At 42.9% G+C, this 25,384-nt stretch overlaps 1 protein-coding gene across 2 annotated transcripts; it reads left to right on the top strand.

Annotated features, from left to right (window-relative positions):
• The first annotated feature begins 159 nt into the window (after positions 1-159).
• SMAGP (small cell adhesion glycoprotein) lies at positions 160-24,943 on the top strand. 2 transcript variants are annotated; one of them, XM_063075247.1, is made up of 4 exons: positions 160-214; positions 1,110-1,181; positions 23,251-23,331; positions 24,213-24,943. In XM_063075247.1, the coding sequence occupies exons 2-4, from the start codon at positions 1,148-1,150 to the stop codon at positions 24,395-24,397; spliced, it is 300 nt and encodes a 99-aa protein (XP_062931317.1). In that variant the 5' UTR covers positions 160-214; positions 1,110-1,147; the 3' UTR covers positions 24,398-24,943. The 2 variants fall into 2 exon arrangements, with proteins under 2 accessions (XP_062931317.1, XP_062931316.1); XM_063075246.1 differs by lacking the exon at positions 160-214 and adding an exon at positions 320-401.
• The last annotated feature ends 441 nt before the right edge of the window (positions 24,944-25,384 follow it).

Below are 25,384 nucleotides of genomic sequence, written 5' to 3' on the forward strand. Positions count from 1 at the left end.
CTTCCTGTCCCACCCAGTCGGCGGGTCCCCCCACCCCCACTCCGGCCTGCCTCGGCAGCTAACTCGGCGTCTCCCCGCTGCTTCCTGCGGCTCGGTGCCCTCGGTCGGCCTCTCGCGGCCTCAGCGAATCTCTGCGGTTCCCGCCCCCGTCGAGCTCAAAAGGACGCGCGGAGTGGCGCCTGGCCCTTCCGCGGCAGCCCGTCCGACTGGAAAAGTGAGCACACGGAGGAGGGGACGCAGGGCGGGCGGGCAGGCGGGCGGGCAGGCGAGCCCGGTCGCCCACACTCACGCGGCAGCCTCCGGGCCACCGGCAGGAACTGAAACCGAGAGCGGCCGCAGCTCGGCGCGAGCGGCGGGACGCACCGGCTCCCGTCGGGCGCCGCCGGCCCTTCCTCGTGCTGGTAACGCAGGCGGGCTCCGAGGGGGCTGCGGGCGGGCGGCGGGGGCGAAGACCAGCCCGCCCCGTCCAGCGGGCGCCATCCCCGAGGGGCCAGGGGGCGTTCGGCCCTCGTGGCCGGCCGGTGGGGTTCGGCAGGCTGTCGCGGGCTGCGCACCGGACAACGCGGGAGGGCTGCGCGGGCAGTGAGCCAAGCCCGGACAACCGGGTGTCTGAGGCAGGCCAAAAGGCGACGGGGGGCCCTCACCTCCAGTTCGTTTTTGCCTGTCTACCCCCCGCCCCCGCTCCGGCTCCCCGGCCCGGGTACGGGTCCTGACCTTCCCGGCTTTCCCATGACACATAGTGGTGGCTCCACCCAAACTCCGGCTGTGGGAGCCCAGGCTACCTGTGGGTCCGCTGCTGATTTGCATACCTTTATCTTTCTCAGGCCTTAAGATCCAGTGAAAGGATCTCGGGGTAGAACTTTCAGAGGTAACACACCCCAAGGATACAGGCGGTCTCAGATCTGCTCTTGGGGAGAGGGATTGGTACGTGGAGCCTGAGAAGATAGGGAAACCAAAAGAGAAGGGTTTAGGACTAGCTCCAAGAGGGAAAGTGGAAATGGGGAAGAGACTCGGGAAAATATGGCACCAAAGGCTCTCCCGGGGTTTCCCGGCCCTCCAACCCCAGAAGCCCACCCACCTCATTCCTGTCTTTGTCCGTCTTCCTACAGATCTGCCTCTCCCTCAAGGTACTCAACCACTGGCAGCAATGACCAGCCTCCCGACCACGCCTTCTCCAGGAGGTAGGTGAAGGCCTTTCCTAATCCTAATGGAAGAGAATTGTTTACCATCCCTCACCCCAAGACCATGCCTAGAATTCCTTGAGGCCTCAGCCCAAATGGGAAGATTCTCCCACCTCTTTCTGCCCGCCTCATGCAGGAGTAGCTGGGAGGAAGCATCCTCCAGTGTGCAGTTCTGTACAGTTTTGATATGAAGTCATGGATCTGGGCCAGTTCCTGGCACTACCACTTAAAGCTTTGTGACCTTGGTTTATAAAGTTTGTTTTTGTTTTTTTTTTAAATAAACCTAAAGGAAGGGCATTACATTCATGCCTCTATTAATTAATAGCTCTGGCAAACAGTGTGGCAGCAACCCCTTAATTAAACATGAAAAAAAAATCTTTCAAAGATAACAGGAAAATAAAAAAGTTTTAAAACATGCTAAAGATAGTATATCTAACTTCTAAGCTCCAGTTTCCTCATTTGTAAAATAGGGAAAATAGTTCCTATCTCCTGAGGCTATTTGTGATGCTTAAATGAGACAATCCATACAAAACACCTAGAACAGTGTCTAGTATCTAGTAAATACTCAATAACATTGGTTATTATTATTACTGGGTGCTTGTTAGAAACCTACCTTTCCCTGGAAAGGGATTCTGCTAGCTTTCTAATTCTACTCCTCTGATGATGTAAACCCAGCATCAAATCCCATTGTTCCCTAGAAGTATGCTCAGGCAGAGATCTCCTGCTCATCACACTGAGAATGGATTCCCACCTTTCATTTCATAACCAGGCTGGGCCAGACAAACTATCAGATATTTGTTGATTGTTTTCAGCATGTACTAAATAGGGTGAGGGAGGAACAAATCCTTGGTTGATCTATACACCTTTGTTTTCATATACACAGTCTCATTTGTCTTTAGGACAGATACTCCCTGCTTTTACTGATATGGATACAAGTGAGGGACAATCCCAGTGGAAGCCTAGAACAGTGTGCTCTGTGATTGGGGATGCACGTGATTCAGACTTTTAGTTGTCTGGTACAAAGAGATAAGAAAAGGAGGGAATGGATAGAAGTCTAGTTTGTTGAGCAAAGGCTTCCTGAGTGAGGAAGGGGACCTGAGCCTTACCCTTGAGGGATGGTTGAGGTTTGTACAGGCAAAGAGGGGTGCAGCAAGTATTCTAGATAAAGGTAGTGCCATGTGTGATGCTACAGAGACTGGACTTACCCTGAAGGATGTTCAGCAGGAGAAGACAGAGGACCTCCAGAACAAACCTGCCCACAGGGAAAAAGAGGTGATACTTTGGCCCCTAGCAGAGAGATTAGGACTTTGGCAAAGGGGAACTATTTGCATTTTTTTTCTCCTTTTTTAAAATTTGTGGTATAATATACATAGTATAAGTGTTACCATTTTAACCGTTTCAGGGTGTATAGTTCTGTGGTATTAAGTACATTAACATCATTGCGTTGCCATCACCACCAAACATCTCCAGAACCTTTTCATCTTCCCAAACTGAAACTCTACACCCTTAAACACTAATTCCCCATTCCCTCCTCCCCCCAGCCCCTGTCAACCACCATTCTACTTTCTGTCTCTATGAATTGAACTATTCTAGGTAAGTAAAATCATGCAATATTTGTCCTTTTGTGTTTGGTTTATTTCACTTAGCATAATGTCTTCATGGTTCATCCACATTGTAGCATTTCAGAATTTCCTTCCTTTTTAAGGCTGAATAGTATTCCATTGTATGTATATGCTATATTTTGTTTAACTATTCACTTGTAGATGGACACTTGGGTTGCTTTTACCTTTTGGCTATTGTGAATAATGCTGCTGTGAACACAAGTGTACAAATATCTGTTTGAATCTCTGCTTTCAATTCTTTTGGATATATACCCAGAAGTGAAATTGCTATATCATGTGGTATTTCTATGTAATTTTTTTTGAGGAACCACTATATTGTTTTCCACAGGGGCTGCACATTTTATGTTCCCACCAGCAATGCACAAAGGTTTCAATGTCTCCATATCCTTGCCAACACTTGTTACTTTCCAGTTTTTTTTGATAGTAGCCATCTTAATGGGTGTGAAGTGGTATCTCATTGTGGTTTTGATTTGCATTTCCCTAAGGATTAGTGATGTACAGCATCTTTTCATGTGCTTATTGGTTATTTGAATAGCTTTGGGGAAATGTCTATTCAAGTCCTTGCCCATTTTTTAATTGGGTTGTTTTGTTGTTGTTGAGTTGTATATTTACAGTCTTGACCCCGTAAGTGACATGAGTGAAACGGTATTTTAGGATATATCATGCACTCCCCTACCCACTGGGTCCAAGCAAATGTAAGTTGAAGCAGGAATGGAGAAAAGAATAGAAATTACAGGGAGGAAGTTATAGGAACGGTAAGAGTCAGCTCTTCACTTCCACCCCTGTCTTATGCTTCTTTCTCCTCACCTTCCTACCTCTGCCCCCCCTCGCATTCCTTTTCCTCAGTCTGTAAAGATTTCCTAAAGGAGACATCCTTCACAAGTGTTGATAGTGAGGGCCACATTATGACTTGCCTGGCATTTTTGCCTTTGTGAACTCCTTCTTCCATAAAAAAACAAATAAATAAATCATTTAAAAAATAAAAATAGTATTTTACAACTGCATTGCTGTAAGGAAGAATATGATAATATTAATACAATTAATACTTATGGTTAATGATTAATTGATTAATATAGTAATCTTAATATTTCTTTGACCTAAAAGTTTGCTTTTTTCTTCTGATTTTAAAAGAAATGAAAATCATTAAAATGAAAGTCATTAAAAACATTTTCATAGGCCCCTAGAAGTATTGTGGACCCTAAGTACACTGTGCCTATTGGAAGTAGGACAGATTGGAACCTTGTCTTGTGGGCTCTGCCCACCCCACTGGGTAAAGTCCATCCCTTGCCACCTGATAATCTCATTACCTCCTAGGTTGTCCTCCCCCTGTATTAGACACTTAGCATTTTCCATTACACTCGTTCCTCACCACAACCCTGTGAAGCAGATTTTACTCTCATTTTATAGAAACAAAAACCAAAGTTCAGGCAAGTTAAGAAATTTTCAGAGCTTAAGAAAATTTCCCAAAGACATGCAGCTTATAATGGCAGAGGCAAGATTTTGTGCCAAGTCTAATTTACCGCAAAGTTTATGTTCTTTCCATCATGGTATACTGTTCCCAAGGTCTCTCCACCCTACTGGCCGGTGCACATGAAAGAGAAGACAGAAGAAAGGGGGCAGAGTTCCAGGGCAGCTCCCACAGAAAGGAGAATTGGGGAGCCGCCCTTTGTTGGGCAGGTCTAGAGCAAATAAGTAGGTTGGCAGCCTCAGGTGGTGAAGGATCTGATGCCTCAGTGATAAAAGATTTAGCTCAGCCTGGGTACAACGACCACAAAGAAACCAGCTAGTACCTGGGTTGACAACAAAAGGGTGTGAGCAGAATAGATCTGAAAGGTCATTTGGCATTGGTTAGGATTTGGGTGGAGCCTTAAGGCTTGTGGTCCTCTGCCCTGGCCTCCCACCTGCAATAAAAATAGTGCTACATACAGTCTTAACAAACCTGAGAAGGGAAGGTAGAGAGAGTAACATTGTTATTCCTTTGTTTGGACAAGAAGACAGGAAAGAAATGGGCTAAGAACAGGAGATAATGGGGGGAAAGCTGTAAGCCATTTCCCACCTTTTTATGCCTGGCTTCCTGAACTTGGCTTACTTTGTTGTTGTTGATTTTTTCTTTTAAAAGGTAATACATGCCCCTCAGGGAATAGCCTTCTAGACCTCTTCTATGTTCATACACACATGCATGGGGTCTTTAAAAAGTTCATGGAAAGATTTGCATTATCTTTTAATTCTATTTTTCCATGATCTTTTTAAAGTACCCTCGTATATATGTATGTTACAGTATTGTTTTGTTTTTTTTTACAAAAGATGACCGGTAAGGGGATCTTAACCCTTGACTTGGTGTTGTCAGCACCACGCTCACCCAGTGAGCCAACCGGCCATCCCTATATGGGATCCGAACCCATGGCCTTGGTGTTATCAGCACCACACTCTCCCGAGTGAGCCACGGGCCGGCCCTGTATGTTACAGTTTTAATTTGCATTTTTTTACAAAGGTGTAACCATATTACACATACCACCTGTCAATTTGCTTTTATCATCTAACCACATATCCTGTCCCAGTAATATTGCAGATCTACCACATTCTTTTTAACAACTGTACTGTATAGTGTCTCTAGAATACATGGCCCGTAATGCATTTCATCATTCTACCTATAGATATTCAGGTATGTGTGACTCTTGCAAACAGTGCCGCAGTGAACACCCTTCCCATTCTGCACCAAAATTCAGAGAACTCAACCCAGTGGACCTGTAAATAAAATGTTTAGCTGGAGGCAAAGCAGGGGTGTTTCCAGAACTTAGAGAGCTGGTAGTGAATGTTCTGTGGAAAGAACCTTGGAATGAGGAGACATTTGAAATCAGCTTGGCTAACTGCTGAGTGACCTAGTGCTGGTGGATTCAGCTTGCTGAGCCGCCTCAGTTTTCTGGTCTGTACATAATGATAATTCCAACCCAGCTTACATCATATTCTTGAGGTGGAGATAAAATAATGTATGTTTTGTAAACAGCAAATCACAGGTATTAATTATAATTCTGATACTTGAGCCCTGAAGCCCCTAGCTCATAAGCCCCCAAGACACTGTGTGACCTTTAGTCTGAGAAAAATTGTTTTGTATGAAGTGGAATTCAAAAATTTGATTTTTTAAAAAATAAGCAAGGGACACAAAAATCAATTACATTGTATAATGCTGAATATACTAATTATCCTGATTTGAATATCACATATTGCACACAGGTATTGATATTCAATGCTGTACCCCACAAATATGTACGATCAACTATGTTCCAACAAATAAATAAAATAAACACTTTTTATTTATTTATTTATTTATTTTTTATAAAAAGATGACTGATAAGGGGATCTCAGCCCTTGGCTTGGTGTTGTCAGCACCACGCTCAGCCAGTGAGCCAACCGGCCATCCCTATATAGGATCGGAACCCGTGGCCTTGGTGTTATCAGCACCGCACTCTCCCGAGTAAGCCACAGGCCAGCCCAACATTTTATTTTTAAATAATTTTGGATTTACAGAAAAGCCACAAAATAGTACAGAGTTCCTGTATACTCTTCAGCCATTTCCCCTAATGTCAAATCTTTCAAGACCATGTGCATTTGTGAAAACTAAGAAATTAATATTGGTACAATACTGTTTTTTTTTTTTTTTTTACATGATCTTTTTGAAGTACAATGCTATTAACTTAACTACAGACTTTATTGGAATTTTACCAGCTTGAAAATTTGATTTTGAAGAGAACTGTGATAGAACACTTTCAATTTGTAAAAATTCCAAAAGTAAGGCCGAGAGGGTTCCCGATGGCCATCTAGTTCACATAGCCATTCTGTGCTAGAATCCTCCAATATCCCATGAACTGTTTGTCCAGTTTTGCTCTTCCTTCTCTGGGGGAGACATTGGTCTTCTTCCTCCAGTTTCTGCCATTAGTCCTCTTGTACAGGTTGGAAGACAAAATTCAAGTCCTAGGCTCCCCTTAAGTTTTCTCTCTGGGCTTCCTCTTGCAAGCTTTCCTTATCTGACATGGTTTGATGTCACAGTTTTGAGGTGCTCACCTCAAAACTGTGACATCCATACGAACTCAGCAGTCTAGGAGTGACACAAAGTAGAGCTGCACTATTGCTTCCATTATTAGAGACCATAGTTATACTGTTGGTGCCTAAAATAACAGGAGATTTTTAAATTTTTATGATTGTAAAAGTAATTCTTCATCATTGTAAAAATCTTGGAAGATAAAGGAAAGCATATAGAAGAAAATAAAAACTATTCAAAATTCCACTATCTAGCTGTAACTCCTTCTGCTATGTTTGGGTATATCCTTCCGCTGTCAGTCACTTTCTGAGGATAAAGTAAGTCTTTTATATATAATGCTGCTAAGCCATGGCTTCCCCATTCTTTGCGAGTGGTTGGTTTCCTGAACCTAAGAGCAAGGAATTTATTAAATTCTCATCTTATTCAATTTGGCCCATTTCTGCAGTCTTTTGAAATCTGTCTCTGTTTATCTGCTTACTAGTTACCCCTTTAGCTTTGAAGTGTTTAACAAATTTGTCAGACCTTCCCTGGGTCTGCAGGGGTCTACATCTACCAAAAGGGCACTAATGCCTTACACACTAAGCCTGTGTGGAAGGCACCAGTAAAGTGAAACACCACAACAAAAGATCTTGCTAGGAATTCAATATTCAGTATGTTAAAAAATGAACAAAAAGGCTAGAGTCATTATCAAAGGGAAAAAATTATTTTATTGGGCCTTCTTATACTTGTTTTATGATTTAATTTTTTTTTTTTTTTTTTTTTTTTTGTGACTGGCCGCCCTGCGCTCAGCCAGTGAGCGCACCAGCCATCCCCATATAGGATCCGAACCAGCAGCGGGAGCGCTCCTGCGCTCCCAAGCGCCGCAGTCTCCCGAGTGCGCCACGGGGTCGGCCCTAGGATTTAACATTTTTATTTTGATTTACATAACGGCCTTAATTTGGCCCAGGCATGGTTTGACATAACAATATCAATTCAAAAACAACTAAGGTCAAATCCCAGTGGAATAACCTATGTCTAGACTTGGGATCACTGTACTCTTTGTTAGCCAGTTAGTGCCCCACTTAGTCCTTATATCCAGGCTGTATTTCTCCACCTTATCCACAAGGATATTATAAACAAAACAAACATGTGTTTTATGATGAGACACTATCTACCCATGCACCACCTTCAACTCTCCTTAAACCCCCTTCCTGTCCTCACTTGCATCTAATGATCTTGCGTCCTATATTCTTGAGCAAATTAAAGTTCTTGGAAGAAAACTGCCAAGGGCTCCTACCCTCACCATCTGCCTATCCTGCATCTGTGCCCATGGACTCTGCTTTTCGTCCTATTACAGTGGATGAACTTGTCTCCGCTTCTGTCTGCAGCCAACACCTCTATCTGTGCACTAGATCCCACCCCTTCAAGGACATGCTTCCAGCCACTCTCCCTTCTCATGCATCATCAATTGTTCCCTCTCACCTGAGTCATTCCTATTTGTATATAAACATGCTGGCATTTCTACCATTCTAAAAACAAAAATAAGCAAACAACTTGACTTCCCTTCCCCTTTCAGTCACAGTCCTATTTTTCTACTCACCTTTACAGAAAAACATTTTGTAAGAGTTTATTTATATTCTGCCTCCAGTTCCTCTTCTTGCAATTCTTTCTTGAACCCACCCTAAACCACGGGTTTATTTTTTATTTTTTATTTTTATTTATTTATTTATTTTTTTACTTTAAAAGTTTTATTTTATTTATTTTTTTTTTAAATTTTATTTTGTTGATATACATTGTAGCTGATTAATGCTCCCCATCACCAAAACCTCCCTCCCTTCTCCCTCCCCCCCTCCCCCCCAACAATGTCCTTTCTGTTTGCTTGTTGTATCAACTTCAAATAATTGTGGTTGTTATATCTTCTTCCCTCCCCCCCCCCGATTTGTGTGTGTGTGTGTGTATGTGTGTGTGTGAATTTATATATTAATGTTTAGCTCCCTCCAATAAGTGAGAACATGTGGTATTTCTCTTTCTGTGCCTGACTTGTTTCACTTAATATAATTCTCTCAAGGTCCATCCATGTTGTTGCAAATGGCAGTATTTCATTCGTTTTTATAGCTGAGTAGTATTCCATAGTGTAGATGTACCACATTTTCCGTATCCACTCATCTGATGATGGGCATTTGGGCTGGTTCCAACTCTTGGCTATTGTAAAGAGTGCTGCGATGAACATTGGGGAACAGGTATACCTTCGACTTGATGATTTCCATTCCTCTGGGTATATTCCCAACAGTGGGATGGCTGGGTCGTATGGTAGATCTATTTGCAATTGTTTAAGGAACCTCCATACCATTTTCCATAGAGGCTGCACCATTTTGCAGTCCCACCAACAATGTATGAGAGTTCCTTTTTCTCCGCAGCCTCGCCAGCATTTATCATTCATAGTCTTTTGGATTTTAGCCATCCTAACTGGGGTTAGATGGTATCTCAATGTGGTTTTGATTTGCATTTCCCGGATGCTGAGTGATGTTGAGCATTTTTTCATATGTCTGTTGGCCATTTGTATATCTTCCTTAGAGAAATGCCTACTTAGCTCTTTTGCCCATTTTTTAATTGGGTTGCTTGTTTTCTTCTTGTAAAGTTGTTTGAGTTCCTTATATATTCTGGATATTAATCCTTTGTCAGATGTATATTTTGCAAATATTTTCTCCCACTCTGTTGGTTGTCTTTTAACTCCTTTAATTGTTTCTTTTGCTGTGCAGAAGCTTTTTAGTTTGATATAATCCCATTTGTTTATTTTTCCTTTGGTTGCCCGTGCTTTTGGGGTTGTATTCATGAAGTCTGTGCCCAGTCCTATTTCCTGAAGTGTTTCCCCTATGTTTTCTTTAAGAAGTTTTATTGTCTCAGGGTGTATATTTAAATCCTTAATCCATTTTGAGTTGATTTTAGTATACGGTGAGAGGTATGGATCTAGTTTCATTCTCCTGCATATCGATATCCAGTTATCCCAACACCACTTGCTGAAGAGGCAGTCCCTTCCCCAGTGAATAGGCTTGGTGCCTTTGTCAAAGATCAGATGGCAGTAAGTGTGTGGGTTGATTTCTGGATTCTCTATTCTATTCCATTGGTCAGTGTGTCTGTTTTTATGCCAGTACCATACTGTTTTGGTTATTATAGCTTTGTAGTATAGCTTAAAGTCAGGTAGTGTTATGCCTCCAGCTTTATTTTTTTTGCTGAGCATTGCTTTGGCTATTCGTGGTCTTTTATTGTTCCATATAAATGTCTGAATAGTTTTTTCCATTTCTGAGAAAAATGTCTTTGGAATTTTGATGGGGATTGCATTGAATTTGTATATCACTTTGGGTAGTATGGACATTTTCACTATGTTGATTCTTCCAATCCAAGAGCATGGAATATCTTTCCATCTTCTTGTATCCTCTCTAATTTCTCTCAGCAGTGGTTTGTAGTTCTCATTATAGAGATTTTCCACCTCCTTGGTTAACTCAATTCCTAAGTATTTTATTTTTTTGGTGGCTATTGTAAATGGGCAGGCTTTCTTGATTTCTCCTTCTGCATGTTCACTATTGGAGAAAAGAAATGCTACTGATTTTTGTGTGTTGATTTTGTATCCTGCTACTGTGCTGAAATCATTTATCAATTCCAACAGTTTTTTTGTAGAGGTTTTAGGCTGTTCGATATATAGGATCATGTCATCTGCAAACAGGGACAGTTTGACTTCATCTTTTCCAATCTGGATGCCCTTTATTTCCTTCTCTTCTCTGATTGCTCTGGCTAGTACTTCCAACACTATGTTGAATAGGAGTGGTGAGAGTGGGCATCCTTGTCTAGTGCCTGTTCTTAAAGGAAAAGCTTTCAGCTTTTCCCCATTCAGGATGATATTGGCAGTGGGTTTGTCATATATGGCTTTAATTATGTTGAGATACTTTCCCTCTATACCTAACTTATAGAGGGTCTTTGTCATGAATGAGTGCTGAACTTTATCAAATGCTTTTTCAGCATCTATAGAGATGATCATATGGTCCTTGTGTTTGAGTTTATTAATATGGTGTATCACATTTATTGATTTGCGTATGTTGAACCAACCTTGCATCCCTGGGATGAATCCCACTTGATCGTGATGAATAATTTTTCGTATGTGTTGCTGTATTCTGTTTGCTAGTATTTTAGTGAGGATTTTTGCATCTATATTCATCAAGGATATCGGCCTGTAGTTTTCTGTTTTGGTTATATCTTTACCTGGTTTTGGTATCAGGATGATGTTTGCTTCATAGAATGAGTTTGGGAGATTTGCGTCCGTTTCAATCTTTTGGAATAGTTTGTAAAGAATCGGTGTCAATTCCTCTTTGAATGTTTGGTAAAATTCTGCTGTGAATCCATCTGGTCCTGGGCTTTTCTTTGTTGGGAGCCTTCTGATAACAGCTTCAATCTCCTTTATTGTTATTGGTCTGTTCAAATTTTCTACGTCTTCACGGTTCAGTTTTGGGAGCTTGTGTGTGTCCAGAAATTTATCCATTTCCTCCAGATTTTCAAATTTGTTGGCGTATAGTTGTTTATAGTAGTCTCGAATGATTCCTTGTATTTCAGATGAATCAGTTGTAATATCGCCTTTTTCATTTCTAATTTTTGTTATTTGAGTCTTCTCTCTTCTTTTTTTTGTTAGCCATGCTAATGGTTTGTCAATTTTATTTATCTTTTCAAAAAACCAACTTTTTGATTCGTTGATCTTTTGAATTGTTTTTTGGTTTTCAATTTCATTCAGTTCTGCTCTGATCTTAATGATTTCTTTCCGTCTGCTAACTTTAGGATTGAATTGTTCTTGTTTTTCTAGTTCTTTAAGGTGAAGTGTTAGGTTGTTCATTTGCCATCTTTCCATTCTTCTGAAGTGAGCATTTAATGCAATAAATTTTCCCCTCGATACTGCTTTTGCAGTATCCCACAGGTTTTGGTATGATGTATCATTGTTTTCATTAGTTTCAATAAACTTTTTGATTTCCTGCTTGATTTCTTCTTGGACCCATATGTCATTAAGTAGAATGTTGTTTAATTTCCATCTGTTTGTATAGTTTCCAGAGTTTTGTTTGTTATTAATTTCTAGTTTTAATCCATTGTGGTCTGAGAAGATACATGGGATAATTCCAATTTTTTTGAATTTATTGAGACTTGATTTGTGACCTAATATGTGATCTATCCTGGAGAATGATCCATGTGCTGATGAGAAGAATGAATATTCTGAGGTTGTTGGGTGGAATGTTCTGTAGATATCTGCCAATTCCAATTGGTCTAGAGTTTTGTTTAGATCTTGTGTTTCTCTACTGATTCTTTGCCTAGATGATCTGTCTAATATTGACAGTGGAGTGTTCAGGTCCCCTGCTATTATGGTATTAGTGTCTATTTCCTTCTTTAGGTCTAATAGAGTTTGTTTTATAAATCTGGCTGCTCCAACATTGGGTGCGTACATATTTATGATTGTTATGTCTTCTTGATGGATCAGTCCTTTTATCATTAAGTAGTGTCCCTCATTGTCTCTTTTTATGGTTTTTAGTTTAAAGTCTATTTTGTCAGATATAAGAATAGCCACTCCAGCTCGTTTTTCTTTTCTGTTTGCATGGTAAATCTTTTTCCATCCTTTCACTCTTAGTCTGTGTGAATCTTTATGGGTGAGGTGGGTCTCTTGTAGGCAGCATATAGTTGGGTCCTGCTTTTTGATCCAGTCAGCCAGTCTGTGTCTTTTAATTGGGGAATTTAAGCCTTTAACATTAAGAGTTGTTATTGAAAGGTGTTGATTTATTCCTAGCATTTTATTGGTTGTTTGGTTGTCTTAGGTGTCTTTTGTTCCTTGCTTTCTGATTTACTGTTTGGTTTCTTTGTTTGTTGGTTCCTTAGGTTGTAGATAGTGTTTTTGTTAGCTTGTTTTCTCTTCATGAATGCCATTTTTATTGTACTAGCGGGTTTAGATTTTTCTTAGGTTTTTATGGCAGTGGTAGTTATTTTTCAGGAACCAAACCCAGTACTCCCTTGAGGATTTCTTGTAAGGGTGGTCTTGTGGTAGTGAACTCCCGCAGTTTTTGTTTGTCTGAGAAATATACTATTTGCCCCTCATTTCGGAAGGATAGCCTTGCAGGGTAGAGTATTCTTGGCTGGCAATCTTTGTCTTTTAGTATTTTGAAAATATCATCCCATTCCTTTCTAGCTTTTAGGGTTTGTGATGAGAAGTCTGATGTTAACCTGATTGGGGCTCCCTTATAGGTGATTTGACGCTTCTCTCTTGCAGCTTTTAAGATTCTCTCTTTGTCTCTGAGTTTTGCCAAGTTGACTATGACATGTCTTGGAGAAGGCCTTTTTGGGTTGAATACGTTTGGAGATCGTTGAGCTTCCTGGATCTGAAGATTTGTGATTTTTCCTATACCTGGGAAGTTTTCTGCCACTATTTTGTTGAATATGTTTTCAATGGAATCTCCATTTTCCTCCCCTTCTGGAATACCCATGACTCGGATATTTGAGCGCTTGAGGTTGTCTGATATCTCTCTCAGATTTTCTTCCATGTCCTTGATTCTTTTTTCTTTCTTTTTGTCTGCTTGTGTTATTTCAAACAGCCCATCTTCAAGTTCAGAGGTTCTCTCTTCAACTTCGACAAGCCTGCTGGTTAAACTCTCCGTTGTGTTTTTTATTTCGCTGAATAACTTCTTCAGTTCAGCAAGTTCTGCTACATTTTTTTTCAGGACATTGATTTCCTTGTATATTTCCTCTTTCAGATCCTGTATACTTTTCCTCATTTCATCATGATGTCTAGCTGAGTTTTCTTGTATCTCATTCAGTTTCCTTAGAATTATCACTCGAAATTCCTTGTCAGTTATTTCAAGGGCTTCTTGTTCTATAGGATCTAGAGTATGAGATTTATTAACTTTTGGTGGTGTACTTTCTTGATTTTTTGTATTTCTGGTGTCTTTTTTTTGGTGTTTATTCATTGTGGCAGGGGGTTTCACAGTCTACCGGTTTGAGACTAATGACTAACTAGGATGTTGCTGTGGTTGCCAATTTCGTATGGCTCCCGCCGTGACTGCTCAGTTGGCCTCTAGTGTCTTGTGTGTGTGGTTGCCTCGGGTCTTGGGCTTCTCCGGGGATCCACCTTTCTGGTCAGCTTGTACTCTGCTGGGCTGGTGGATCACGTACCACAGGGTGTGTGATCTCTGTTGAGCTTTCACTTTCTGTACAGGACTTCTCCCCGTACCGTGTGCTCTGGCCCAGGCTGTTAGATCGTGCAGTGGCGACCCCACCGGGTGTGTGGTTTCTGTCGAGTCTCCGCCTCCCTGGGCACACGTCTCCCCCCTCTGTGCACACTGTGCTGGGCTGGGGTGTGTCTTCTGCACCCCTCGTCTATCAGCTGGGCCTTCAAGACCCTGCTCAGCACCGCCTCGCCCAGGAAGTCTACCAGGTTTCTGCTAGGCACAGACGACCGGTCTCTCTGGGTGCCTTTGTAGCCCTGTGTAGATCTTTCTCGGGTCTTGTTCACCTTTGTATCCCCCCGGTATAAACCGAGTCTAGTGCCCGCCTGCAGCCTGCTCTCCGGCAGGTTCAAGCGGACCTGGGAACTCTCCTACCACACTATTCCCAACCAGAAATTCGTTAGGCTTTTTTCCAAACTGGTGGTCGCAGAGATGTTATCTGCCTCCCAGTAACAGGAAGTTTACCGGGGCCGGAGTCCAGGGTGTGGTGGAGTGACAGTCGGCCCGCCCGTACTTCCTAGCCCTCCCAACACTGGTCGGGACGCCCCACACCCCCAGCCCCGCCAGAGAACCACGGAGGGAGTGGGAGAGGAGGCCGGCCCGCAGGGTCCGGAAAGCCCCGCGCCAGGCCAAGCAAATGGGCTCAGTGATGGCCGAGCAGGGCGGAGCTGCCCGCACCTGGGAAAATGGAGGCAGCACCGGGGCAGTGAGTGGCCTGGTGGTGCAGGCAGGAGCCGCATGGGCATCCACCCCCTGAACAGAGCTGTGCCAGGGATCACTCACAGTGCTGTGCCAGGTCGGGCGCTCGCTCTGTCTCTGGTTTGTTGCCTTCCGTGTTCTCGGCGCTGCCGCCTCGGGCTGTTCAGTCGCGGCGCCGCTCGGGCGCTCCCAGGAATCTTCTTTAATGCCGGCCTGAAACCTCGAATCCTGAATAGGGCAGCTGGCCGCCTTCAGTGCGGCCCCAGCCTCCGGGATCCTGGCTGCATCCACAGCAGCCCTGGCGCCGTGTTCCCTGTTTCAAGACTCGCTTTTGCAGCTAAGAATCAGTTCTTTTCCTGCTCCACACTTCAAAGCTGTTGCCTGTAAATGAGGCAGCCTCTCCTGCCGGGGGCAAAGTGGCGTTGAGCCCCCACGACCGGCCAGCAGCAGCAGTCCTCCCTTAAGAGATGGCCAGAGGAAGGTCCACAAGTTTCCTGGCTGCCTGAGGCCCAGTGGCCACCTTTTCCACTTCAGCTACTCCGCACCAGCCGCCGCAGCCGCCGCCATCTTGAAACTCTAAACCACGGGTTTATATTCAGCACTTCACCAAAACTTCTGTTGTAAAGGTCATTCATGACCCCTGCATGGCAAAATCCAATGGTCCTTGTACTTGATCTATGTGGCTACTGCTCCTAAGTCTTTCTGGGTTCAGTGCTTGGTCCTCTTTATCTGCACTTACTCCCCAGTTGATCTCACACAGTCTCATGGTCTTAAATGATCTTTTTTCTCTACAGTCCATATCTCTTGCCAAAATTCTAGTCTTGACATCTGCTCTTAGATATCTAATAAGCAATCACATCCCTTCCTAATATGTTCTTCTTGTAGGCTTCCTCATCTCAGGTAACACCATGCCTTTCCTCCCTCCAGTTACTCAGGCCCAAAACCTTGGTGTCATCACTGACTCCACACCCACATTCAATCCAGTCAGTCCTTGCTTCAGAATACATGTGTCCAGAATCCCACCACTTTCTCACTGGGCTGCTGCTAGACCCTATCAATGCTTTCATGCAAATTAGAAAAAGGCGCCCCCTTTGGTGGATGCAACTGTGTTCCTGAGCAGAGTCACCCTGCTTCTACCCTGTCTCCACCTTCCCACAGCCTGTTGTCCACACTGCAGTCAGAGGGATCCCTTAAAAGCAATCTGTTTCAGTTACACATTGCTGCATAACAAACCACCTCAAAACATAGTGCTTTAAAAGAACAACTGTTTATAATTTCTTACAATGCTGTGGGTTGGCTGGGTACTCCTCTGGTGCTCACTCATGCAACTGCAGTCTGCTGAAAGGTCCAAAATGGTCTTCTTCACATATCTGTCAATTGGTGGGGGCTGTCAGCTGAGCCTGGACACTTGGGTTGTTTCACCTTTTGGCTTTCCTCCCCATGGCCTCTCATCCTCAGTGTGTGAGATTGGGCTTCCTCTCAGGTTTCAAAAGTGTGGTCTTTAGAATTTCAGGCCCCACTTTAGACCTACTGATTCAGCATCTGCATTTTAATAAGATCCCTAGGAGATTTCTTATGCACAAAAGTTTGAGAAGCATTGCTTTAAAATATAAATCTGGCTGGCTGGTTAGCTCACACAGTTGGAGAGTGGTGCTGATAACACCAAAGTCAAGGGTTCAGATCCCCTTACTTGCCAACTGCATGCATAGATAGATAGATGATAGATAGATAGATAGATAGGTAGATATACATGTATAAATCTGATCAGTCTCTGCTCAAAAGTCTGTAAAAGCCTCCCATTTGACTGACTGAAAAAGCTGAAGTCCTTACTATAGCCCATGTTATACAGCCTCCTTCATCTCCTGACTTCATGTCCTCCTTCTCTCCCTCTTGTTCCCTCTAAGTGGCCTCCACACTATGTATTTGACATGCCAAGCATGCATGGGTACCAGATGCTTTTCAATATTATGGACAGCCCTTCCTTGAACTTGTTGTTGCCTCTGCCTGGAATGTTCCTCTTCCAGGTCTTTGCATGGCTACCTTCCTCACCTTCTTTAAGTCTTTACTCAAGTCACTTCATCAGTAAAGCCTTCCCTGTCTACTCTATTTAAAATTGCAGCCCCCATCCACATCCTAATTTCCTGTCCCCTTTCCTGCTTGTTTTTTTACATAGCTCTACTTAATGTCTAATATAGTATATTTTTTACTTATTTATTTTGTTTATTGACTTCTCCCTCTAAGAATGTAAGAGAGGGTTTTTCTTTATTATGGTAAGGTTATATACATAACATAAAATTTATCATTTTTAAATGTACAGTCCAGCACATTAAATACATTCACACTATTGTACATTCACCATCACCACTATCCATCTCTAGAACTTTTTCATCATTCCCAACTGAAACTCTATACCCATTAAACATTAGCTTTCTCTCCTTTCCCCAGCCTCCATTCTACTTACTTTTTTTTTTTTTGCAGCTGGCCGGTATGGGGATCTGAACCTTTGGCCTCAGCGTTACAAGGCTGACCATTCTACTTTCTGTCTCTATTAATTTGACTGCTCTAGGTTCCTCATATAAGTGGAATCATGTAACATTTGTCCTTTTGTGTTTGGCTTATTTCTCTTAGCATAATGTCCTCGAGGTTTATCCATGCCGTTGTATGTGTCAGAATTTCCTTCCTTTTTAAGGCTGAGTAATACTCCATTGTATGTAGTATGTACAGTTGAAATGTGAACAACACAGGTTTGAACTACATAGGTCAACTTTTTTTCAGTAAATATATTGGAATTTTTTTTGGAAATTTTCTCTTATGATTTTCTTAATAACATTTCCTTTTCTCTAGCTTACTTTATTGTAAGAATATAGAGTATAATATATATAACATACAAAATGTGTGCTAATCAGCTGTTTATGTTATCTGTAAGGCTTCTGGTCAACAGTAGACTATTAGTTAAGTTTTGGGGAAGTCAAAAGTTATATGCAGATTTTTGATTGCATGGGATTGGCGCCCCTATTCCTTACATTGCTCAAGGGTAAACTGCATATACCGCATCTTGTTTACCCATTCATCTGTTGGTTGACATTTGGGTTGTTTCACCTTTTGGCTATTGTGTAATGCTGCCATGAACATTGGTGTACAAATATCAATTCTAGCCCATTCATTTCTTTGGGGTATGTACCCAGAAATGGGGTTGCTGTATCATATGGTAATTCTGTTTAATTTTTGGAGGAACTGTGAAGGCAGTGATTTTTACCTGTTTTGTTCATTGATCTATGCCCAGAGCCTGGCACAGAGTACACACTCAATAAATACTTGCTAAATTAACTTTTTAATTTCCCAGTTTATGAGCCTGGAATTTCAGTCTAAGAAGGCTGTGCAGCTTGTCTGACCCAGCCTGCTCCTGGTAGTCCCATGCTGACTCCTAATGCTTGCTATTTCAAGTTTAAGGCTCCCAAAGCAAGCCCTAAGAACTTGTTCTAGAATTTTGCTGGGGAACCACATCAAGCTCACCAGTTCTTTACAGAATCCACCTTCTTTCCATGGCTCTTTAGGCTCCTGGCCACTCTCTCTTTCCCAGAAGCTCCTCTGTCAGCAACAGGGATCTCATTTTCAAGTTCTTTCAGTGCCCTTGGCTGTCATTTATCTGGATCCTTTTTAGATTTGCCTGGTGCTTTCTTTGCTTCACCTCTCTTGAGCTCACTTCCCCATGTCCCCAAGGTTCCTGCTGCTTCTTAGTGCAAAAATCATTCTCTTTGATAGGAGACAGATGCAAAAAGGGCTGGGGGAATTCTGCTTTCTCTTCAGCAGAATTCCCCCAGCCCTTTTTGCATCTTCAAATTCAGGCCCAAACAGCAAGCCTAGCTTTTTCCTTTTTCTTGCTCCAAATATGCTTTTTAAACTGTCCTTCAAATTTGTTTGTCCTTTGAGCTACATAGAGTTTCCTGACACTTCCTAAGTCTCTGCCAGTCTCTGATATAGGCGTTTCTGCTATAAAACTTTATGTGCATTTTTAAAAAGACTCACATTCTGAAATCACATTACTGAAAAAGGAGGGCTTACAGGAAAAACAGGATTGGGGCAGACCACTCAACACTTATGGAACTTTGTAACCAGAGTCCTAACAAATACAGTAACAATCTCAGTAAAAACACTGGCAGAGTTGAATCTCTACTGGCATTTGAAGCTTGACTCCCAGTCAGTCCTTTGCAACCTACACCTTAGGGTGTATGCTTCCTCCTCGTAGATGTCACTTCCAGAAAGCCTTCACTTCCATAGACACCATTGATCAAAAACAATCTAATGCAGGGTCTGCCTTCTTCCTTAATCCATTGTTTTAGGATTGAGGTAAATTTCTTTGCACCTTCCTCATCTGCCCTTACTGCTTTACTGGATGGTTTTAGTATAGGTGGAAACCAACGAATAACTGCATCCAAGAAAGGCATTCTGTTGAATTTTTTTTTTCTTAACGTCTTTCCGTATTGCTGAAATGTTCTCTAGTTGTGAAAAGCCTGCCTGTGATCACGCCAAACATTAAATCTGGGGAAGTTACATATGAACCAATATGACTTCCACATTACACTGAGCAAGTTCATGTTAAAGGAGCACTCCTTGTAGCACAACAGTTTGTATTTGATTGTGGTCATCTGGGTTTTTCTTCACCTTTAAACCCTTGAACTTTTTGGAAAGCTTGTTGTGCTGCCTCATAGTTATCTTTCATTACCTCTTCCTCTTTTTCCCTATTGGAAAAGGAAAGGAAAGGACAGTGGCAGGAAGGTTTAGTATGAAAACCTTTCTCGGGCTTTGGAGCAGGTAATCCTGGATTCACATCTTGGCTCCATCCACTTTTATTTCATGTGTAATATGAGGCATGTCCCTTATCTCTCCCTGGGCCTGGGGGTCCACATCAGCAAGCAAAAACAACTACTTTGAAATGATCGGTGTAAGGATTAATAATAATGTATATAAAACAACGAGCACAAATCAGGGACTTAGTAAATGGCAGTGTTGTAATTGGGATCATTTGCAGAATTCCCAGCTAGGGATCATCTTCCTTCCCAGATTCTCTTTCCTGGGACCCATTTGTGTGTGTTCTCTGAACCCTCACTAGAATTCAGCTCCGTGGTCAGGTCCCTGGTTGACCTCATCACTGGTACATTCCCAGCATCCATGACAATGCCTCTGGCTCATGGTAAGTGCAAAGTAAGTTGTTGTTGGTTAATTGAACTAAAATTACTTATCTTTATATGTAAGCTTCTCATATACATTAATCTTCTCAGTGCTTTGTAATCTTCAATTCTAAAGTGTTTAAGAAAAGTAAAACTAAGAGCAACTGAACAGAACTCTGGACCAGTGGAGGGAAGATGGAGTGAGCCCTGGGAGATGTGGGGTAGGAAAGTGTGTGTGGTGAGAGGTGGCAATCTGAGGCCATGACCCAGTGGATAAGTGTCAGGGCTTCTCTTTAATGGAAGTCACAATATTGTATAATCTAATCTTGGAAGTGACATCCCATCCCTTTTGCTGTAGTCTGTTTGTTAGAAGCAAGTCACTGGGTCCAGCCCACGCACCAGGGGAGGGGCACACACAGGGTGTCAATACCAGGAGGAAAGGACCATGGGGGAACCATCTTAAAAGATGTCCTCCACACTCCCATTTCACAAATCAAGTAATTGAGGTTCAAGGAGGATTAGTAACTTCCTCAAGGTCACCTAGTAATATGCAGGGGCAGGATTCAAACCCAGAGCAGCTTTCCCTTTTAATCACCAAGTGTATACACAGTCACCTTAAATAACATTTTAAGTAGTAGCTACTATATGATGGTTACATGTTCTCTCATTTAATCTTCACAATAGCCCTGCAAAGTTGGTTAATATAATCCCCATGGGTAACAGCTGAGAATGGATGGATAAATCAGGAGGTGTAACCATTTGCCCAAGGCTGCAATGTGGCTGAGTGTACTACCATTCCTAATGAAAGAGTGGAGAACAGTGGAGAAGGGTTTGGCCTGGCCTTGGGAGGGGGAGCACACTAGGCAGCCCTCCTCTGCTTTCCCTGTTGCAGGACCGGTCTCCTCTTGCCTGTGTGAAAAGACCCCTGAACATCATTGGCCTCTCTTAGCACAGGCTCACCAGATCACCGCTGCCGACTTAATTTCACTTGCCCAGGATGGAAACCCAACATGTCAGGCACTGGACAGGAATCATGCTCATGCTCAGTGTTCCAGCCACAATGGCCTTTGAGTCCTCGTGTCTCAGAGCTCAGCCCAGGCTCTTCTCTCTGCCTAGAACGTGTCCCATCCCTGTACACCCAGTAAACTCCTACCCCTGCGTCAGATCCCAGCTCAAATATTCCTTCCTTGTGAGGTCACTCCTGGCGGGAAGACTAGTAGATCAGGTCTGTCTGCCACACGCTGTCCTAAGGAGGGATGTTTCTCTTGTCACACATCACAGTTTCTTTTTGTTTGTATTTGGTGACTGGCTGGTATGGGAATCCGAACCCTTGACCTTGGAGTTATAACACCACACTGTAACCAAATGAGCTAACCAGCCAGGTGGACATACTGCAGTTTCTGTGTGAACTGTGGGGTGTGGTAGAGGGTAAGCTGTGGGAGCCACCCCGTGTCTGTTTTGCTCACCATTCTGTACCCAGTATGTCTAGCACTGTCAGTGAGTGCTGCTGTTATTTACTGAATGAATCTTGAGGTGCCTCCAGTGGGTGAGTCCAGGGCCAGCCAGACTGTTTTCCCCAGGATACCTCTGTCCTGCAGTAACCTCTACTAATTGTTACCTTTTCAAACCTCTACATTAAAATGCTAATTAGGAAAGGACTGAAAGGCTTCCTGACTTCCTGTGTAAACTCTTAACAGGGACTTCTGGAGATTGCTGGTTGTGTTATGTTCTGACCCTAGGTAATGACTTTAGGGTGGGGCTTTCAGGCTCTGAAGGATAGGCAGACTCACAGAGGGGGTGCGGGATATATTTTAGGGTAGGAGAGGCCTTGTTTCAGAACATTTCAAATTGCAGGGCCTATCCTGGAAGTGTAGAAAGGGGTTTTTTAATAGGGGAGGAGCATCATTTCATTATTTAAAAATAATGTTTACAGAGAGTTCATAAGAACACTGAAGAAAATGCATGTGTTACATAATATAAATATATGTACATGTACATATACTCATCTGATCTCATTTATGTAAATATATGTAATATTCCTAATAATGGCTAATCCTTACTGAGTTACTTACTTCATGTCACATAGCCCTATAAAGTAGGTACTATTATCTGCATTATGCAGATGAGATAACTGATGCCTAGACGGGGTAGGTAATTTTCCCAAGATCACACAGCTAGTAAAGGACAGAGCTTGGATCTGAAACCCAGTCAGGCTCTAAAGCCCATACTCTTGACCACTACATTAGGAACAGAAATCCATCAAAATGTTCATTGTCTTGGGTAGCGGTTTATTTCTCTTCTATTCTCCAGGATTTTCTATTTGGATTTACTATAGGAGTTGAATGACAAACTTTTTTTTTTTTTTAAGATGTAATCAAATACCTTTTGTGGCACTACTGCTAATGTCGACATCTTGCTGATGTCGCCAGTTGTGTGGCTACTGCTAAGGCTGATGTCTGGAATCCTGTCGACATAGCCAATTGCAGAGCTACTTATCCTGTTTGTAATGCCAATTGTCCAGCTCCACGACCATGCCAGTTGTCAGGCTCTTTTACCTGCCGACTGGGCCAATTGTTGAGCTAGGGCTGGGTCTGGAGCTCCCAGACCTCTCGCTTACCAGGCTGGATCACCAGACCCCTCACACACAGGTCTATAAGCTAGTTAACTGGCCAAAAGGTCCTTGGAGCCATAGGTTGGAAAGCATGGCCACGCAGGGCGGATGCCCGAGGCTGACGCCCACCCGCCTGCTTCACTGAAACTCCTCTTTCCCTCTCTCCCTCTCTCTCTCAAGAACACAAGAATAGCAACAAAACTAAAAAGATATATGGGCACTAACCGCCCCCCCCCACACTTTGCTTACAATGGAGGTGCTGAAAACACACACACACACACACACACACACACACACACTCTCTTTGCTTACAACACACACACACACACACACACACACACTCTCTTTGCTTACCCCCCCACACACACACACACACTCTTTGCTTACAATGGATGTGCTGAAACCACACCCAACCGGACCCTAGGCGAGGGCCCTGACCAAACTCTTCTATTTTCCCAACACCTTTATTTAAAAAAATTTTTTTAGTTATGAAATATAATTGATTGTACATATCTGTGGAGTACAGCATTGAATATTATTACCTGTGTGCAGTATGTGATACTCAAATCAGGATAATTAGTATAGTCAACATTATATGATGATAAACTTTTGAATAAGGAAGAAGGTGAGGTGGTGAAATTTGAAGGACAAACATATGCTTTGGAATAAAAGAATTCATACTATTTCCTTTTCCACTTTTCTAAATTTTCCAGAAGGACTGATGACCACCCCAATTCTGCAGGCAACTGAGGCCCTGTCCCCAGAAGCTGAAGCCAGCACAGCACTCATTGCAGGTAACAAAGGCTCTGAGCCAAATCCAAGGGACCTTTGGGATCAGGAGCCATCTCGCTCCAGAGACAGCCTGAAACCCAGTGTGATGAACTAAAATTTTCCCCATACAGGAAAAGCACCACATCAGGGACCAAATCCACTGATGGACTCATTCTGGCATGTGGGTCCTTTTATACACACACACATGGCTAGAAAAGACTCAGGTTTCTGTCAGAGGCACTGCCAGTAAATGATAGGTTGGGAGATGGCCACAAATAGATATGCATATGGACACTACACTCAAGAACATGGGTAGAGATGAGGATACATGTGGTTTGTTGAGTGGGTAGGGAAGAGGTAGAGGATCAGAGAAACTCCTACAGGAGGCTATGGATTTTAAAAACCCTTCCTGCTGGGATAAACTGTTTCCTGTGTCCCTCCCTGTTTCTATCACAATCATCAGGAACTGGCTTGGGAGGGAGTTCAGTTTTGTTAGAAATCAAAAGCATTGTGGGCCGGCCCGTGGCTCACTCCGGGAGAGTGCGGTGCTGATAACACCAAGGCCACGGGTTCGGATCCTATATAGGGATGGCCGGTTCGCTCACTGGCTGAGCGTGGTGCTGACAACACCAAGTCAAGGGTTGAGATCCCCTTACCGGTCATCTTTTTAAAAAAAAAAAAAAAAAAGAAAGAAAGAAAGAAATCAAAAGCATTGTATCCTTAGCTTAAGCACCAAGAGACTCCAGTCATCTTGTGCCATCGAAGCTGGGCTTGGTGGGGAACATGGATTTGGAAGTGGACACTAATTAACTAAAACAAGAGTGACCCAGTTCAGGTGACCCAATGAATTACTGAGACGTCCTCAATCCTGAAACATCTCTGCATTTTCCTTTTCCTTTCCAAGTTGTTATCACCGTGGTCTTCCTCACCCTGCTCTCAGTCGTGATCTTGATCTTCTTTTACCTGTACAAGAACAAAGGCAGCTACGTCACCTACGAACCTGCAGAAGGCGAGCCCAGTGCCATTCTCCAGATGGAGAGTGACTCAGCCAAGGACAAGGACAGAGAGAAGGAGGAATATTTCATCTAATCATTCCCAGCCCCAAGGAGCTTATTTCTGGTTCCAGTGCTAACACATTGATTGTCTAATTTATTAGGTGAAAGTTTTATCTGAAGCCAGCGAGAAACACTGATTGATGGGGGCAAATCCAAGCTACTTTCAGGACACAGGCTCAAATGCCAACATCACTTGACTCCAGGGACCAGTGACATGGAGAAAGCTGCTTATGTCTTTAACCAGGCCTTCATAATAGAGTTGGTGTTTGTGACTGACCTACAAGGTGGAGCTATACCAGGGAACATTTGAGTATATGCCCCGTCTTCACTTTTTTCACAGGTTGAAAGGAGGGAAAAGAGATTTAAGGTCATTGGCTGCTCAACTCTTTCCCCTACTGGTCACCTAGTGATAGCCCCAGTGGAGACTATTGTCCATAGAAGTTCTTCCCAGAGGCTAGCTACAAGAAAAAAAGGCCAGGCTGAGAGGGGTAAGAGACTGTGAAGATCTCACCTCCTGATAAACATGCTACATCCCTCAATCTGAGCCCTTCATTTCCATATTCCCCAACAACCTCATACTTATGCTATTTTTATCTGAATTAAAAGTGTTCATTGATATAGAAGTCAGATTCTCATGTGCAAAAACTACCTTTACATTTTGACTTATCCTCACTTAAACTTTTTTGACATCATTCTTTTTTGTTTATTAACTCCTTTGCATAGCTTCTCTCCCAAGCAATAAGAACCCAAGGGAGTTCCAAAAGTTCCCAGAACAATTTCAGGGGTTTTTGATAAAGATGGTCTGGGGAAGCTTGTCCCAAAGGAGCATTATCAGAAACATACCTGGGAGATGAGTTGGTTTAGCTTCCATTCTGGCAAGGGCCAGAATTTCCTAGAATCTGGGCTGGTTGTTTAGTTCAGTTGGTTAGAGCACAGCCTTACAAGACCAAGGTCATGGGTTCAGATCCGCATACTGGCCAGCCACCAAAAAAAGAATTTCCCAAAATCCATTCTATGTATA

This window comes from Cynocephalus volans, chromosome 12, assembly GCF_027409185.1.
Source record: "Cynocephalus volans isolate mCynVol1 chromosome 12, mCynVol1.pri, whole genome shotgun sequence".
Lineage (NCBI taxonomy): Eukaryota > Metazoa > Chordata > Mammalia > Dermoptera > Cynocephalidae > Cynocephalus > Cynocephalus volans.

Bases quoted from the DNA above. Each gene is read 5' to 3' on its own strand.
- SMAGP (XM_063075247.1), top strand. From the start codon at position 1,148: ATGACCAGCCTCCCGACCACGCCTTCTCCAGGAG. The intron at 1,182-23,250 runs GTAGGTGAAGGC...TAAATTTTCCAG, and splicing joins GACCACGCCTTCTCCAGGAG to AAGGACTGATGACCACCCCA. The intron at 23,332-24,212 runs GTAACAAAGGCT...TTCCTTTCCAAG, and splicing joins CAGCACAGCACTCATTGCAG to TTGTTATCACCGTGGTCTTC.